The sequence below is a fragment of the Synchiropus splendidus genome, chromosome 2, assembly GCF_027744825.2.
Source record: "Synchiropus splendidus isolate RoL2022-P1 chromosome 2, RoL_Sspl_1.0, whole genome shotgun sequence".
NCBI classification, from domain to species: Eukaryota; Metazoa; Chordata; class Actinopteri; order Syngnathiformes; family Callionymidae; genus Synchiropus; species Synchiropus splendidus.
Genome location: NC_071335.1, coordinates 33138222 through 33155991, shown reverse-complemented (window position 1 = coordinate 33155991; position 17770 = coordinate 33138222). Strand labels below are relative to the sequence as shown.

The following is a 17770-nucleotide window of genomic DNA, read 5'->3' as shown; positions in this document are numbered from 1 at the left end:
GTTTTGACAATGAAGAATGTAATTCACCTTTTTGAATACTTGCAGAACACGACAAACACTTCATAGCTTAAGGGCATTTTCACTTTTGGTCATCAAAACTGGTCATCAAATAATGTCAAAGATACGATGCTTGCTTGTAGTTCAAAAATTGGAGGCGCTTACGACTGACAACGTATTGGTCAAGCTAAAAACATTACACACAAAATGCATCCGGACTGATCTGTATGAATAGTATGGTGCGTGCTGCAGGCGCTGTAGCAGTCACCACCCTACTGGCCTTCAATTCCAGCAGGTTAGTAGCTTTACTGTGTTAAACTGGTTGTAGCCCACGTTAATGTTGTTCTTGCTACTGTAGTCTGTGCTCGTGGCGTTAAGTTTGCTGCTCTACCAAAAATAGCCGCTAGTGGTGGCTAGCATCCTTTAGCTCGCAACGTGACTCTAACATGTTTTCTACTATTAAAGATGCAAACAGCGGATAGAAGTTGACCTGCAACTAAACTGACAGTTACTAAGAGGTTACTACCAACTTTGCCAACTACCCGTGCTTTTCCTGCTTTTTTGATTATTACTTATCTCTCTATTTATTTATTTTGAGTATTTATCTGCGGTTCTTTTTTATTTAAAAAAAAAAAAAGTCTTTCGTAACGTACTTTGAAACTGTTAGTCGTTCCAGAAGATAAATATCACCAGTCAAAATTAATCATGAGAAAAAAAAGTGTTGCATTTTCAAGTGAGAAACAAACAAAATGTTTGCATGAAGCTGGAACACCGCAAAGTTATTTGCTTTTATTCCTCCCGACGTGAAGTGGAATGGAACGTAGACAAGAAGCGAACCAACTGAGAAACAAGGAAGCTGAGGAGGGAATTTTTGACCGGACTGATGGCATTGAAAGTACTAGCTTCTCATCATAAGAAGTGAGGGAATATTATCCATTTGCAGCTGCTCTCACCGTCCCTTCAGGTGCTGTAGCTGTACACATGGACTTTAGTTCCACAAACAGTGGTAGTGTTCAAGTGAGTTTGTTATGAATTATCTCCCTATTTTTTTCCATTTCAAGAGAAATCCCACTTCTCTGATCCGTGATGTGTTGTGTTTTCCTGTGGATTTGACGCTTTAATCATGCCAGATTACTGACATGGTTGGAGAACGACCTCCGGGATTGGTGGTGGGACAGAAACAAGATTATCTGGGCGCATCATGGATAATAATGAATTGTTTACTCCATGGTCATGTTGGTCAGTGTTGTATAACTTTTAAGAACATTAGTTACAAAGTTAGAAGTTAAACTGTGACTTGGAAAGTATGGTATTTTACATTTTTCTTTTATCCCCACAAGGTTGAAAATGTCATCAGATATCGAGCATCTTCCAGTGTATTGTACTGTGTTTGCAGTCTAGTAGTAAGGGCTTTCACCCCTTATGTCTCTTGTTTGATTCCTGGTCAGGGAAATCGCCTTGCTCAATGATTCTCCAATCATTGAAGATAACATCTGTGTTTACATCACTTCATGTGAAATGTGCTCCTTTATGGAGATACGCACAGTCTAAGTGCTTCCCCAGTTTTATTATTCCATCTTTTTGCGCAATATCACCCGAAGTGACTGTAATGAGATTCAAGACTAAATTTGCTCAAGTGATCCCACGTAAACCCACCAGTGCTAAATCAAATCAGAGTGGTTCATTTTGAGCTAAGCGGTTCCGTGAGTTCGCCTTGTTAAAAGTGCCTCAGAGCTTTTGATAAAACCATTTAATATAATAAATGAATTACATTATTGGTGGGTGGTGAGCTACTCTTGTTCATTTGGACAATACACCCCCCCCCCCCCCCCCCCCCCCCCCCCCCGCTTGAAGTGATGCACATTAATTCATCGGATAAGTGGTGAGTGATGTTTTAAAAATGGAGCTGGCTGGCCGTCACTGATCTACAGCTCCGCTGGCTGCAGCTGAAGCTCCACGTTCAGTCGGCTTGGCCCCTTCACTATCCTCTACTTCAAATGGAAGGGAGAAGTACAAAACTATTTAAATAAAAGAAAAATTGGACCGGACCGCACCATCAAGAAGCCTCACAGTATTTTTTAACCTTCCTGTTTTCCATTATTTATGTCGCAGTTTCCAAAAAACAGATGACACGCGTGTCGCACTAGGATGTGTGAGACCTCTTTTCCCATCCGGTACTTATGACTGTACTGTGATTCAATCAGCCTCCCATTTATTGCTATTGACTTTCATGAAGGAAACCGTCATGACATGTGATGGACCATTATCCACAGATGATGCCATTTCATTGATGACTTGGATGCGTGTGTGTCAGGGGGTTTGTCAAACACATCTGTGTCACAACACAAGACTGGTTGCACCTGAGGAGGTCTCGATCCTGTGATTCATGAAAAAAAATGTTTGCGTCCCTGAGGTGCATGTGAACCTGTTATTGAGCCAAACATAGAGTGGTTAATATGATGATTGTGTCTGTCAAATATCATGGCTGCTGCTTGCTGCTGCTTGATGGTGTATTTCAGAGGACCCTGTTGATGTTTGTGATGGAGAAAATGCTTACCCTTTTCACTTCTTGATATGACATGAAGTGTTTTTTTGTGTGTGTGTATTTTTCTCCTTTTCATGTCACTGCTACCAATGTCTAAATCCTGCTCACATAGGGGTGAGTTTCAGCAAGAACCCCACTGGACTATACTTGTATATATTGTAGGTATTACATACACATTGTTTGATATCACAAAGTGCATCAAATCGTTCCCTTAAACTACTATATAACTTAAGTCAAGTTTTGTTTTTTCTGATTCTTATTTTGCTTTCCTTTAGCAACACACTGAAACGTACTAGCTTGCAGTACAGCTCACTGAAGGCGAGAATCTTCTACTTTCTCACCACTCGATTCAAAACAATTTTATCCATAATGATCATACTGATCAGATTCCTGATGCTAATCTAATCTGCTTAGCAAGACAGAATAACAGAGACATTAAAGTGTCTTCTGCATTTATTAGCTTTTAAACATGTATCTGTGCTAGGATGGAATTGTTACACCTGTCGAATAAAAACAATGACATACCGCTTATGCAGCTTCTTTATGAAAAAAAAAAAGTTCAGTTAAACATTTACCTTTTAAATTCTGAGGCTAGTGCTTTGACTGTGTATTAGATATTGATATCGACAGAAAATATCTGCACAATATCACACAATCAGTTATTTTAGCAAAAATATACAGTAGATACAACATCGTGCTATGAAGCACCATGATATTTGAGCACATCGATATTTTGATATGACCCCTAATAGTTATCAAGCCATGAATGATTACCTTGTTGGTTCTGTCTCACATCAGTATTATTCGACTTTAGTATTAATTTGAAACAAATAATGCTTTTTCACGTGATGAATGAATCGCTCCCTTAAACAACAAAACCCACAAATGAAACGCATCACAAATGCAGCATCTGTGTTTTAAAAATTGATATAGACAGCTTAAAATATTACACAAGTGTCTCAGCAAGAATTTTTCCAATCACAATACTTTAGCGTACCAATATTTTGTTGTACCTACTATTAATTACTCACCATTAATTGTTGAATTTCCTTCTAATCAAATCACAGTTCAAAAATGTGTATATCAAATTTCACTTCCAATTCAGCTAAAATATTTTTCTTTTTTCAAGCTTTTTTTTTTTTTTCTGGTGCGAGAAATATATCATAATAGATACGACACTGGTCGCGTTTCTCATCTTACAAGTCCAATAGAAGCATTGCCATTTCTGAGCACTTTAGCCATCCTCAGTTATCGCCATGGTGTGAATCCAACTGTGTGGTTTCTGTTTTCTCTTCCTGGACTCTTGAGTTTGAATGTTCACTGCCATAATGAATGCCCATAGAAAGTTATGTTGTCTGGAGGTTCATTATAGTACTAGCTGAAGACCAATATTCTGAACGACTGTTCAGTAAACCTGTCTTCATCGAAAGTTAAAAAGTTATATTGTGCTGCTTTAACAGATTAAATATCTGTATTGTACTGGAAGTCAGTGTATTGCAATGTATTGCTGTTTTCTCACACCTCTCTTCAAAAGCAGTACTGATATAGTGACTCTAGAAATGAAGTGGAGCTCATGAATAATTGAAATTTATCAGACAAAATGCTTTAATCATTTTGAGAATTCAATAAATTCATCAACAGCTTCTTATTGTTAGTCATCTGGGTTGTGTATTTAACATTCTATTGTGCTTTCCTTGGTATAAGCCATGTAGACTTGCAGTGAACAATTTCCTTCCCGCTCGCCTGATGCTGTCTTCTTGTAAAGTTTTGAACAGTTTCATAGCACCATGTGCTGCAGAGGACACTGTGATTCTCGATACAAAAATAAACTGGCGTGCACTGGGCATCACGTTGTTCTACTCTGCCCACACACTGCTTTAGAAGAAACGTCTCTCTCTATCACACATTCACACACATAGACAAATTAGATGTGCTATAGATAGATGTATGGTGCACACTTTGTTTCTATGGTAACAACCGCAGTTTATCAGTGGCGTTACCACACAGCAAAGTGGATTTGTGTGAAATTATTTCTAGTAATAGTACATGATGTGATCGCTTCTTTGTGTTCCATCTGTGTCATCATCCTCTGACATTTCTTGCTTGAATGTGATGTTATGCAGTTAGTTTATCTGAATCACTTACACGCTGTATTCAGCATCTCTCCAGGGTGATGCCACTCTTGTGGTGGATATATTTTAGTTTTGCATATTTGTTACTACTGGGATTGCAGGCTCTGACTTGCGGATATAAAAAACAATTAATATTATGTACAGATTATGCAAATAAAAAAATGTGTAGTGAGGAAATTGATATAGAAAGTTTCTTTTTAATCATGTCTTTAGGAGAGAAGTACAAATGTTTTTGTTCCTTGTTACAAATGGATTGTGCACTTTCCTTAAAGATAATTGCACTTGACACAAGGGTGGTAGATACGGTAAAATGTCATCATGATTTTTGAAGAATTATAACATTTTGTCACAAACTACTGTGTAATTTTGTGACTAATTTTCAGGTCTCTGGTCTGAGGCCCCTCTATTTCGATATGTAAAACAGTTCTAAAAGGGGAAAAAATCAGACCATTCAGGCCAAAGGAGAGATATTGAGAATTTGAATATACCAAAGGTAACTTGCAACATTAAAGGTCGCTTTCCATAGGAACAATACTTACTATCAGGGACAAAACTATAATATTGGAGAAGACATGATTGTCTCTAACTGGATCAAAGTGAACCAAAACACTCAACTCAAAATGCTTGGCATGACAGTTATCAACGAAAACTGAATACCAAATATCAAATGTGGTTATGTTTTTAAAAAAAAATTTTTGTTTAAATTAATTAATTTTTTTTATTTTAAATATTGCATATATAGCCTAGAATGTATTTTATGTTTTTCAAGGGAAGTTAATGTTTAAATGATTGAATATTTAAAAAAAATAAATTCAGATTTTGCTTAAAAAAAGTTTTTCATTTATATTAGTCAGAACATGCACTCAAAAATTGCATTATATTTGATAAACCCACAACAAATGAATTGTTGTTCTTTTAGTACAGGTTAGCTTAGCCACTGTGAAGAGGCTAACAATGTAAACGGAAGGCTCTCAATAGTTTGGTGGAACAGTCATTGCAACTGCATTACTGCAATTCTGTTCTGGCTCTCCAAATAAATCAAAATATCCAGAAAGTTCAACACTGCGTTGGGCTGAAGCGTCACTGGAGCCAGCTGTAGTTGATGCTTGACACCATGGACAACAAAGGAATTATCTAATAAAAAGGAAACTTGTGATAAATGGGTTGTGTGGCTTGTGTTGAACCCAGGAGCACTTCAACACAACTGGGCAGTGACCCGGGTAGGTGCTGTGACCGCTGAAGTGGTGGATTGTCTTGCCAGAATCCTACAACAGCGCACCTGAGAATGGTGGCGTGAGTTTCATCAGCAGTATTGCAGCACTCATTTCACCTCTGTGGCATATTTTTCGATTTGAAAAAACGCATTTTATGGCATTGTGTTTGGAGTAAAAATCATTGTGCAGTCTTCTCCGCATGTTGTTGCGTGTTAACATCACGTGCCACCATTTGGCTTCAGTGGTGAAGTGTCACCAAAGCTGAATCGTGGCATGGGACACCTCTGTTGCGTCCATCCTCAACACCTTTATTAAAAAGGCTCTCATAAAAATGCAAGCTTAAGTGGCTGATCTCTCTTTTAGTCAGGAAAACCATTATGTCAACCTTCTCTGCCTTGTATTGTGTTGTGTTGCTGTTGGCTTACACTTCCTAATCTATCTTCCTTCCTTCCTTAACATTCTATCGTCTTTCACTCTATTCCAATCTTCAACATTCATTATCTCAGCCTGCTTCTTTACAGTTATTATTTCTGTCTTCACATTTTGGTGTGCATTTATTCGGTAATACATTTTACTTCAACTATTAATTAGCGAAGTAAACTTCGATGCAACACAAATACTATGGTGATTTGTGTTGTTTTTACTGAAGAAGTCTGACTGCAGCCTGTTGGGCCACGTTGTACAGCACCTGTGTCACAATGAAAAATACTGCAGGACCGTGTTTACTACATAGATTGATGTCCTGTCTGCACTTGGTAGGTATTTTGTTATTTAAGGTGGCTGGTCATTCCTCTTTGGGACTGGAAGGTATCAGGTCTAACTGCACTCAGTTTGTAACAATAGACCCATAATATTGTAGGTGTTCTGTAATGTATGACATTTTGTTATCTTGAAATATCGCAATGTGCTGCAGCATTTAAAGTATTGCAGAGTGCCACTGCACCACTTGGTTGGAGGGCATCCAGGTGGAGTTGACCAATGTCAAATGTTTTTTTTTTAATTTTTTTTAAAGAAGTCACAGTGATTTTTGTCTGCCATTCCTTCCTGGCATCAGAATATTGTTGCATAGTGAGTGTGGTATTTTCGGATGTTCATAGTCATAAGATTGTGGTAAATGTCTTCATAAAAGAGAGATATTGAAAGAGCAATTGGATCTGTATCAGCATCGACTCAAGCCTATGGTTCGATAGTGGTACTACTACCAAGCCATCCCTATTTACTACATAGTACTGATCTGCACAAATGTGTATGTGGAACATAGAAATTATTTAAATTATAAATTATTTCTATTAATGTCCACAGTCCCGTCTTTGCGTCGGTTTAGTTTTAAGATTGATTTTTTCAGATGTGGTCGACGTCTTTCTCTCTGCCGGCTTTGCAGCCCCTCAAAGGCAAACATGGTTCAGGTGCAGTGGTTCTTTAAATAGATCCAAAGTTGAGCTTGATGACGACACTGGAATTTTTTTGTTTTACTTCACAGACAGCTTTTCTTTTAAAACATATATATTGACTTGTGACCTGGGTGGACAACAAATCATTTCTGATGTTGTCTGGTTTAAGATCATCTTCTGCTTGTGGCTCAGTGATCTGGTTTTGGAGATTTTGACTTTGATGAAGGTCATTGTAGCTACTGTTGGTCTTTTGTTAGGTAGTACATGTGTAACCGCTGGTTTAGCATGGCATCAGGAACATATCTGTCATGTAAATCCCTGCTTGCTTTGAGTTATTGTTTCTGTTATATACGTGTTCTGTACTAGTCTTGCTTTTTTTTTCTTTCCATGCCAATGCAAATGGTCAAAAACACGTGCAGTATCCTGCAGCATCTGGCCAGGGATTTCCTTGTAATGAGAGAGAGATACAGACAGGAATCTGGGCTGATCCGTTCTGGCTTTAGAGGAGCTTTGACGTCATTTCAAAGTATAAACAGAACCAATGGAACGATTGGGTCCACTTTATTATCATTAGTATCACCCCTTCCTCTCCCAGATATTTGATCGAGGTGGTGACGTGAAGTTGTCTTTGACATTTCCTTCTTCACCACGAATTTCACTCCAGTCTGCGTATATTACCATGCTTCTTTGAGTAGATGCAACTATGCCCTTTGTGACATGAGTTTCGTAAATGGCCAAGGTCATGGGTTTGTGTGAAAGCTGCATTTGTGGTGTGTTTGCTTGACGCAAGCGGAAGTTGGCTCGGAGCCAAGAGGCCGAGTTGTGTTGAGGGGCGAGACTTCGAGCGCTCCTGCTTGTTTACTTTGACTTTTAACTTAAATGTAGGACAAAGTTATTGGAACGTGGTAGAGGGAGAGCGCAAGAATTGCATCAGCTCCCTGAGTCAGCTGTTTCGTGCAGTTGGTAAAAACAAAACGGCCTGTTGAGGAAATAGGTGCAAGTAAATGCAGGTCTGTGTGTATGCTGTAGGAGTAAGCGTCTCTGGGACTTCATGAAGAATGAGCTGATAAAAAAAAAAAAAATATATATATATATATATATATATATATATATGACTGATGAATATTTCATGTGTGGCTGCGTAATTACAATATACTCTCCTTTCTTAAAGTATTATTTTTTTAGACCGACGGTGTCCTTTCTTCTTTCATTTGAGCTAAAGATAAAATGCTTTAATAAAAATAAATACAAAGCAGTGCAAGCAGCTGGATCCCTATGAGTCACTCATTGCACACCAACACACACCATCACCCACACACTGTTGTCACTCACATGACAGTTACATTTTTGTCCCGACTGTGACAAATGAAATTATGTTAATTTACTGACATTCCCCACCATAGTGATATTTCAGTGTATTCATATGTATAGCTTCTTCCACATGCATTTACCGCCTCCCGTTGATTAGAGAAAATAAATAAAATCGGTCTGGAGTCTGCTGGTAATCTGTTTCAGTTTCTTCTCAGTTAGCATTGAATTCAGGAGATTGTCTATGTGAAGTGTGAACTATTATTTGCATGAAGAGAGGTCATCAATGTGGACAGTGGAGCCTGTAAGCTACCATAAATCAAGTGTGACTCTGAGTTAGACTCTCACACAAACGTCTTGAAACACATTTTGATTATTGTTAGTTATTGTTTTTTATATCTTTAGCCTCAACTGTAAGAAGTATTTTGCTGTATTTAAAGAGTAGGCAGTGCCTGAAAGTAAACTTTGGTGTAACTAACGCCATCACATCATTTATTTCTGGACTCTGTGCCAAGTCTTGGTAGAGTTCAATATTTCTGCTTCTGTTAATCCGAATTGGCATCTTGTGTTGAAGGGGACCTAGAGGCACAATGAACAGAGAGGAACTCTATGAAGGCAACACTGTTCTTCGGCATTCCGAGCATGCTCCAACCCTGGTGGTGAATAACAGTATGGTGGACCGCAAACATTTGTGCAGTGTCTAAATGTGTATTTTAGAAAATGGAGCTGTGAAACATAATTGCATAGTCCCTACCTTTATTTATGTATTATTTATTTTTCGAAGTTGTCTTAATGCTTTCTTAAATGAGTTACAGCTTCTGTGGCTCCATTCGATTGATGTTGAGGTTCTAGATTGTTTTGGTAGCTTTGTTGGAACTGCAATACATCACTATACACACACATCATCTTGAGCATTATGTGCCCGTATGTTTTAGTGCCATTATCTTTTGTAAAAATGTGTCCATGTTCACCCTTTGTTCCAACCGTATTTTTGTATAATCTGTGTGATTGAATGAAATCTGTTTGTTGTTGGTGGAGATTTTATTTGAAACAAAAGCTCCAGCCTCCCAAGATATTCATGTATTCATATGTCATCCCGACATCGCTTCTCATCCTTTTCATTCCCATCATTATTTACCGAGCTTGCTGTTTTGCGTTTTCCCCCCGCGAGACCAAACTTTTGACTTTAATTTGCTCTTGGTTATTAATTTTCCACAGCAAACACCTTGTCTAGACACAAGTGATGAGTTTTGTGTTATTGTTTTGAGCGGTCCTGCCCCTTTTGGCGATTGAGCTATGAAAATAGGTTCCCACAGGTTAGACAGTAGTGTTTTATTGAAATAGAAAGCTGTATTACACTGCACATCACTGTTCCATTTGTTATCGCGTAGAATTTAAATGAAAGCTGCCTGGAAGCGCACTGCTGTTGCTGAGTGTTCCGTCACTTTTTATTGCTTCTGCCAGCATGCAGCTGATTACATTTTGGTGATGTTCTGCTCTCTTACTGCCCGCCATCTTATCTACTCTTTAGCGCCTACTTTCCTACTTGGATTCTACTGGGTTGTGTGAGTGAGATGTGAAATCTTCATGAGACCAATGACATTTCAAATGCTAAAAAATCTAATTGTGTAGATTAAATATAAAAAAAAAATTTGCATTGGGTGAAAATCATGTGTGGGTGAATTGAGCTGCTTTGCGATCTAAGGTCTGAACAATTTTTTGATTCAAACCAAAATCGCGATGTAATGAGAATGAGATTTTCGAATCACAAATGCTGTGGTTTGAAAAGGAAACACCACAGAGTGAAGCCTTGAAAACTTACTGGATCCACTTTGCCGTCCTGCGACTGACTGAGCGCCTGATGGTGTGATCCTTTATGTATTTTAATGCGGAATCCAGTCTAGAGGCAAAAATAAATAGAAGCACTTTGTGTCAGATTTTTGGGGGTGGTGGGTCCCCTCAACACCAGGGTTGGGTTTATTGTCTTGACGCAACATTCAACCCACTAAACTGTTGCCCACGTACTAGTAAAACATTTGACAGCTGACTGTGATGTGTTGCCTTTCTTTTGAGAATCCTGTTTTACGCTGAATTAAATAGTAATAATGCTGGTAATAGAGTTGTGTGGGTGTGTACATCCAATCCAGTCATGCTCATGAGCTATAGAAGATATAACAGATCTAGCTTTGTTACACAGTATAAGTTACTTTACAGTCCATGAAGCAGTGGAACTAATCTCATCACAAGGCTCAAGACCTTCTTACTGTGGAGATCTCACATACACACATGCACAATAATGAAGGTTGAAATTATGATGACACTCTGTTTCGGTGATATTGTTTAATGATGGCCAACAAGAGTGCCTTGTCATCCAGTTATCTGAATCACGATGACCCTGTCTTGAGTGCATGCTATATTCCTGCATGGCTTTTGAACGCGGCATGTATCTAGTCAAGCTAACATTGGAGTGATGCTTGTAGTTTATCACAGCCACTTGTTTCTCCATACTCTCTTGAACACACTGCTGCATCTCCTCAGCCGTCTGCATATCAATTTTAAGTCCATTATCAGTTAAAGAAGAGGACGTGAATGCTTTGTTAATAATTCTGTCCAAAAGATCGACAAATAAATCATACGCTTTGGCTTCTTAATGAACCTGAATAAACTCCTTCACTTGCTTGTTATGATTTTATTAAGGTGCTGCAGCAGTGACTCAATGCTTGTCTCTGTTTCCTGCAGTACCGGATCGGGCAACTGTACATGATCAGCAAGCACAGTCATGAGCAGAGCGACCGTGGAGAAGGAGTGGAGGTGATCTCGAATGAACCCTACACTGACCCAACGCACGGCCCGGGGCAGTTCACTGAGAAACGAGTCTTTCTCAACAGGTCAGTCATACAAGCGGCCTGCACATGACGCTGTGTTTTGGGTGTTTGTGCTAATAAATGTTGTGAAAAACATGTTTACCCAAAATAGTCTACATGCTGGAGGTTAGGTCCATCAACAAGACCTTTTCAACTGTAAACAAAGGCTGAGGAAGGTGAAAGAAGACGGAAGCTTTGAAGAGCAATTCCAGCTATTCAGTTTATAGAGACACATGAGCAATGGCTTAGCAACGTTGCATTCATCCTGTGAAATCTGGGTGAATAAGCCACACACTGAATTGTGCTTGGATGTGTATTTAATGCTTCTGTTGATCCTGTTGAGACCTGCATTACTAGATCCTCAATGACTAGGTACTTTGTACATTAGAGCCAACTCTGTCCGTGTGTCCTGCGAGCTTTTGGTGACCAGTTCTTCAGGTGATGGTGGGATTTTGATATGCATAACATGTCTTGATTTAACTGTACAAAGACAATGGGTCAGGCAGTCCAGATATTCTTCTTTCTCGGACGGCGCAGTCACCGCTGAAATGACAGCGTGCTATGATTGGTGGATTTGGATCTGCTGGAATGGGTTGCCAGGATTTTCCACCGCATTTTCTTCAGTCCTAGTTGGTATGATAGGATTTTGCTGTGATGCTAGTGCTGCTCATTTGGGCTGGTCAGTAGCACACCTGGTTTTTTTAATGAAGGAATGGTCTCTACGTTGCTACAATAGGTTTTCTGTGAGGAGTTGACACGACACTCCCACAGTTCAAAACACATCGAGGTTGACTGACTACAAATTGTCTGAGGGTGTGAGTGTGCGTGATGTGTCACTTGTCTCTGTGTGGTAGGCTGGAATTACTGCGTTTAACTTGCTGCACTTATAACCACAGTACAGTATTACATTGTAATTGGAATATAGCAAGATACCCTAAAATGACAGTATTTTACTGGTTCACTGCTGCCAGTATTGTAGTAATTTCTGCAATACAAAAAGCTCTACAGTGTAAATTTAAGGTGTGACTAGAGAGGAAACTCAAGGTGGTGGAGGTTGAGTCTTAGTGGAAAATCCCTAAAAGAACCAGAGGGTGGACCAGTTTGTCCACTTCTCAATGTGCAATGGAAAGAGCTCAAGTTTTAGGACAAAGTTGTGTGATCTGCAAGTCATGATCAGCACCCTGAGTCAACTTGTTGCGTAATCTCAATAGTTAGTTGCTCGGTCATTGTCTGCCTCTTTCCCTACCCTTCCTCACCATTTCGCAATCATGAATAAACATTTGTGAGACAGCGTTTGCCTGTCAGTCAGCGGTGTAATGGGCCACATGAAGCAGCTAGAACGACGCATTACCCCGTTGCCACACTCATGCGCTTATGCTCGAGTGAATCTAAACAGTTCTCTGACGTCAGCCGCATGCTGAATCGGTGCTCAAGTGTCTAACAGTGAGGAATGTGAAGCATGGTTGGAGGAAAGGAGGGAGCACTACAGGAGTGCCATTTGTTTGAGCCCAGTTACATGTGTCAGCATTTTTGATGCTGTGGGACCCCTTCTGCTGACTCAGCAGAGCTCGGTGCTGCAGAGGAGGAATAGAAAAGGGGCAGAAAGAAAGAAGTTGCCTTTCCATCAGCGACTTTTATTAGATTTTCTGGGAGGGGAGCAACATCAGGGGAACGTGTGTATTTGACAATGTTGGTTTCATTGAATTGTGTGTCATTGTGCATGAGCAAACACTGGTTTCTTACCAGGATGGGATATATCTGTTTGTATATATGTGCTCCTAATGTCTTATTAAATGTGTTTCCATTGCCATGGATTAATCTCCATTAATTGTGACAACCTGAAAAATACTAGTGTATTAGTATCTAACTAATTCGGTCCTGGTATTTGGCGCCACATGAGTAGAGAAGCAGCAATGACTTATCTGATTCGGCACTTAACAGTATTCTTTACTGTCAATATGACTGTAGTTTAACATATAGCAAGTGTTCAAGATAAGTTACATACATTATTTCCATTTTCAAATTTTTGTTTACAACATCATAATCTGTGTTTTGATTGATGTGTACCCATAATCCTCCAAAGTCCGGTAATGGTTAACATAGTTGTGACTGGTCGACTGTTAAAATAGATGTTGCAGTCCTAATCTGCTGAGAAGAGTGTAAAAATGACATAAACTACAAGTTCAATATCTACCTCCAACCAGGCTGGTGTTTGGCAGTGCCGGCGTGTGAGGCTCATGGCAGATAAGGAAGTGTCATTTTGCTGACACACTTGACTTGGAATTACCTGGTCTGCAAGCACCTTTTCTCTCCACAAGTGGCAAGATTGTTTTCAGAAAAGGAAGCAATTTCACCCCGACCACAGGCTTCTGGTTCAACCTGCCTGCTCCGCCTCATCTGCTTCTCCCATTCCATGTCTCCACAGTAAATTACCCAGCTGGGCTCAAGCAGTGGTACCTAAGATCTTCTATGTAACGGAGAAGGCCTGGAACTATTACCCTTACACCATCACAGGTGAGGGTTGACTCCCACTCATGTGTCGCAGCGGACTGATTCAATCTAGCTGAGAGTTGTGTTTCCCCGGCTGACTTGCCTTGTGTAATGGAGCGTAGCGTTGTTCTGGATTTCAAGCCACCTTTTCGTTTTTCCTTCAAAATGCCCACTGATGATGCTTTTTGTGTTTAAGAATAGAAAAGATTGACTTCATATATGGGTTCACAGTAGGAGTGTCAAGAAATCTCTCTCACAGCAAGATATTTCTTGGACAGAATGTTTGACATGGTGCCTTGTCTAAGGTGTAAACAAAGTCCTGTATGTCATTCAGACTCGGTTGCTTTCATTCCTATGCAGCCTGGCCTCTCTTTGGACCTGAGCAGGTTGCCATGACATCCAAATGGCCACCTTCTCATGTTCATATGTGTCTGCATGGGAGCCATGCTTCCTGCTGACATCGAAAGTGCGTTACGCTTTACTTCATTAGTCGTGGACATTATAGGCGACGAGGGTTCAGGCGGTGGCACTATTAGCGCCGCAGTGCTCGCAGCTCCTGCTGCGGTGCTGTAATGATCCCAAACTCTGCTGGTACACATGGAGGCACTGCAGTTTCTCTTTGACATAGAAAGAGCAGCAAAGTCACCGCAAGGTTGATGACTGTGTTAGCGTTAGATAAGGAGTGCTTCAATTGAATTGATTGTTAGTGATAGAGATTTGTTAGAGATAGAGAATTGTTGTAGTAATTGTTTTGCTTTATTTTTTTTACATGGTCGCTCCCATCGCAACCTCTCCTGAAGAGTACACAGTAAGTAGATGTGCTTCCTTTATATATATATATATATATATATATATATATATATATATATATATATATATATATATATATAATTTTATGTTTGTGTATGTATCATTTTTTGCTCGATAAGTAACATTCTTCATATGTGCTATGGAGTCTTGAGATGTTTACCAGTGCCATTGATGACCTCATGAAACCACACGGAAGATAAAACAACAACAACCATGTGACTAGTCACAGCTAACTTCCTTGCTCTAACTCTTCTGGGATCTGTTTTTTTTCTCCTTTTTTTGAAATATCAACTTATTTACAGTTTGTACTGACAAAATAAGGTTGTGTTTACTTTGTTCAGCTGCAGCTGTTCGTACTTACGCATTTTTCAACTTGTACATTCTTTGTACAAAGCTGTGCAAGACAGGTACAATGTTTTATTTATTTCCCCCAATTTATGAGGTCACATTTGTTGTCTGACCGGTTGTGTGAGACAAAATATTAAAAAAAGTATGAGGCTATACCATGAATTAAGGTGAATTAGAGTTGTTATTTTGTACACGGTCAATGTGTGGAATGCGTGTGGTGCAGCATCACAACAAAAGTAGGTAGTGTTATTCCCTCAACAGGAATGTGTGATCCAGACTAAAATATACGTTGTGGGGAAAAACACCTGCATATGTCAGTCGATATTGGAAATCAAGTATTCTAACTAAAAATAGTTTCCATTTCTGGGATTGAGTTTGAGTTCTTTTATCATCACGCACTTGAAAAAAATATTATTTTTCCAGATTTATATATTACTGCTTCACTACTTTGAATTTGTGTTTTGTAAGTGTGAAAATTATTTTAAGCTTGCATCTTACTTGGCCTCATCTTAAATAAAATTTCTTTTCATGAATTATGAATTCAGCCCCTTAACTTGCAATATTTTCTCTCAGTTATCGAAATACATAAAATGAAATCCTGATTGTATACATACACAATGAGGAAAAACATGGACTGTGGTGGATGTAATCTTTGTTACATGGTCTTTTAACCCCTGTGAGAATTCAACTGTGAAAGTACTGAAGTGAATCCACATGACTCTTTGCTTAAGGTTGGAATGATAAATTCCAGCACTGCGCTGAAGAACAGATTCCTGATCTGTGCATTTTGTTTTCATGTATGACTCACTTGTTCAGTTTTGAAGCGTTGTTAAGTCTGAATAGACTATTTTTTTAATTGCTGTTTTACATACCTCTTGCTAAAAATAGAGCCACCTATGGCAATGAAACAAGTATCCAGCCTGCATTGTCACATGACAAGGGGACTTTCCATTTACCTCAGTCCATCCACTGAGTAACTAACGTACACAAACTCGGTTTAAGTGTGCTGTTGTTGCACGACTTAAATTCTGTTTTCCGCTCCACACAGTGCTCATTCCTGCCCAAGTTCTCCATCCACATAGTGACAAAATATGAAGACAACAATGGATGCAACGACAACGTGAGTAGGCTAAGAACTAGAAGCTGAAAGGTGTTTCTGACAAGTGAGGATGCTCATTTCCAGCAGGATATAATTCAGCTTTCTTTGGTTGCAAAGCATCACATGCCTTCTTAAGAACTACCCCATAGGTTGGTCTGTATTTCCAAAAACCAAAATTGCGTTTCGATTGTTGAAATGTTTCAGCAAGTGTATTGGAGCTAAAGAAGCTTTGGTGTAGTCTGTAGATAAATACCAAATGAAAGGGGAAACTTGGCCATCAGCAGATCCTTCTGTGAAGTCCTGGTGCTTCCAAGTGTGCCTGAGCTTTGTGCCAAATACAGTTCCACACGTCGGGTACTTCTGCCTAACTGAACTTCTTTCATCAGTGAATTTCAGTAAGTGCACAGGCAGATGTGGGTTATTGTCATAAACGCGAGGTGTGCTATTTGCCTCTCATAAGTTAAATGCAGTTCACTTCATGCTCCAGATTGCATTTGTGTGGTCGAGTGTCCCTTAACGTTTATGATTCCGTTACCATGGCTGGACAGCTTGAGCTGTTTGTGAATATCGGAGAACTAAAGAGCCCATCTCACTCATGCATGCGCACACGCACGCGCACGTGTTGGCTGCTAACACTGATGTACCATGTGTGCTGGCCTGTGGCCCATCTTAAATCATTTTCAGAAGCCATTAAAGCCAAGGCTGTTTTTCCAAACCATCACCATGAACGTCTTATTTTCTGCTTGTGGAAAATGCTCCTCAGTTTTCATTTTTAATCAAGCACTACTGACATCAGGAAATATTCAAGTCATAAAATTGAAACACAAATTCATCACCTAAAAATATTAATTTCTACTATCAATGTGGTTCGGTACTCGCTTAAATGTAATTTTTAAAATCATATTTTCTAATCTAAACTGCACTGCCAGTCAAGCAGGTGGCGCTATCAAAAGTAGTCACAGCGTCCCCTCTAGCGGTTGGGATGCGCTACTACAAGATGTGCCGTTGTCGTGCTTCTTCGACTGAAATGTTCGTGTCGTCTGTTCAGATCTTCGGAACCGAGCTGAAGGATCAGGAGAGGGAGGTGTGTTTCGTTGACATTGCTTACGATGAGATACCAGAGCGTTACTATAAAGAGTCAGAGGTGAGTAGAATTTCTGGATGTTTGACTTATGAAACAGTCCTTATACTGAAAGAATGGACTTTTATTTAATGTGTCCTCTCCTCCATATTGACATGTATTGCAGTTGAGATTTACGTTACTTGCATTTCTTTTCTTTATACATGTCCCCGCCCTTTTTTTGTAGTTCCTTTTGTGTCTCACTCATGTCCTTCATGTCATGTTCTGTGTCACTGTCAGCAAAAGGAGGAGTGAATGAAATACAAAACAAAAAAAGTTCCAGTCAAGAACATTTTTTTGGCTTTTGTTCGTTTCCAATTTGACGTCTGAAATTGTTTTTATGCCCTTTTATTTTCTACCTCTGTCAAACCTGGCACACCCAAAGGAATTCTTCAGTTTCCAGTCTTGTTTCTGCTGGCTGGTCCTCCTGATTTATCTTCACAAATAGTTTT

At 39.4% G+C, this 17770-nt stretch overlaps 1 protein-coding gene across 1 annotated transcript in view; it reads left to right on the top strand.

Moving 5' to 3' along the window:
• The window catches only part of LOC128754107 (cytoplasmic phosphatidylinositol transfer protein 1-like), a 29546-nt gene that overhangs the window by 4994 nt on the left and 6782 nt on the right, over positions 1–17770 (top strand). The window contains exons 2-6 of the mRNA XM_053856461.1: positions 11327–11475; positions 13877–13965; positions 14742–14749; positions 16148–16219; positions 17247–17342. Of these exons, the coding sequence (XP_053712436.1) occupies positions 11327–11475; positions 13877–13965; positions 14742–14749; positions 16148–16219; positions 17247–17342 (414 nt within the window). The remainder of the gene's footprint in view (positions 1–11326; positions 11476–13876; positions 13966–14741; positions 14750–16147; positions 16220–17246; positions 17343–17770) is intronic.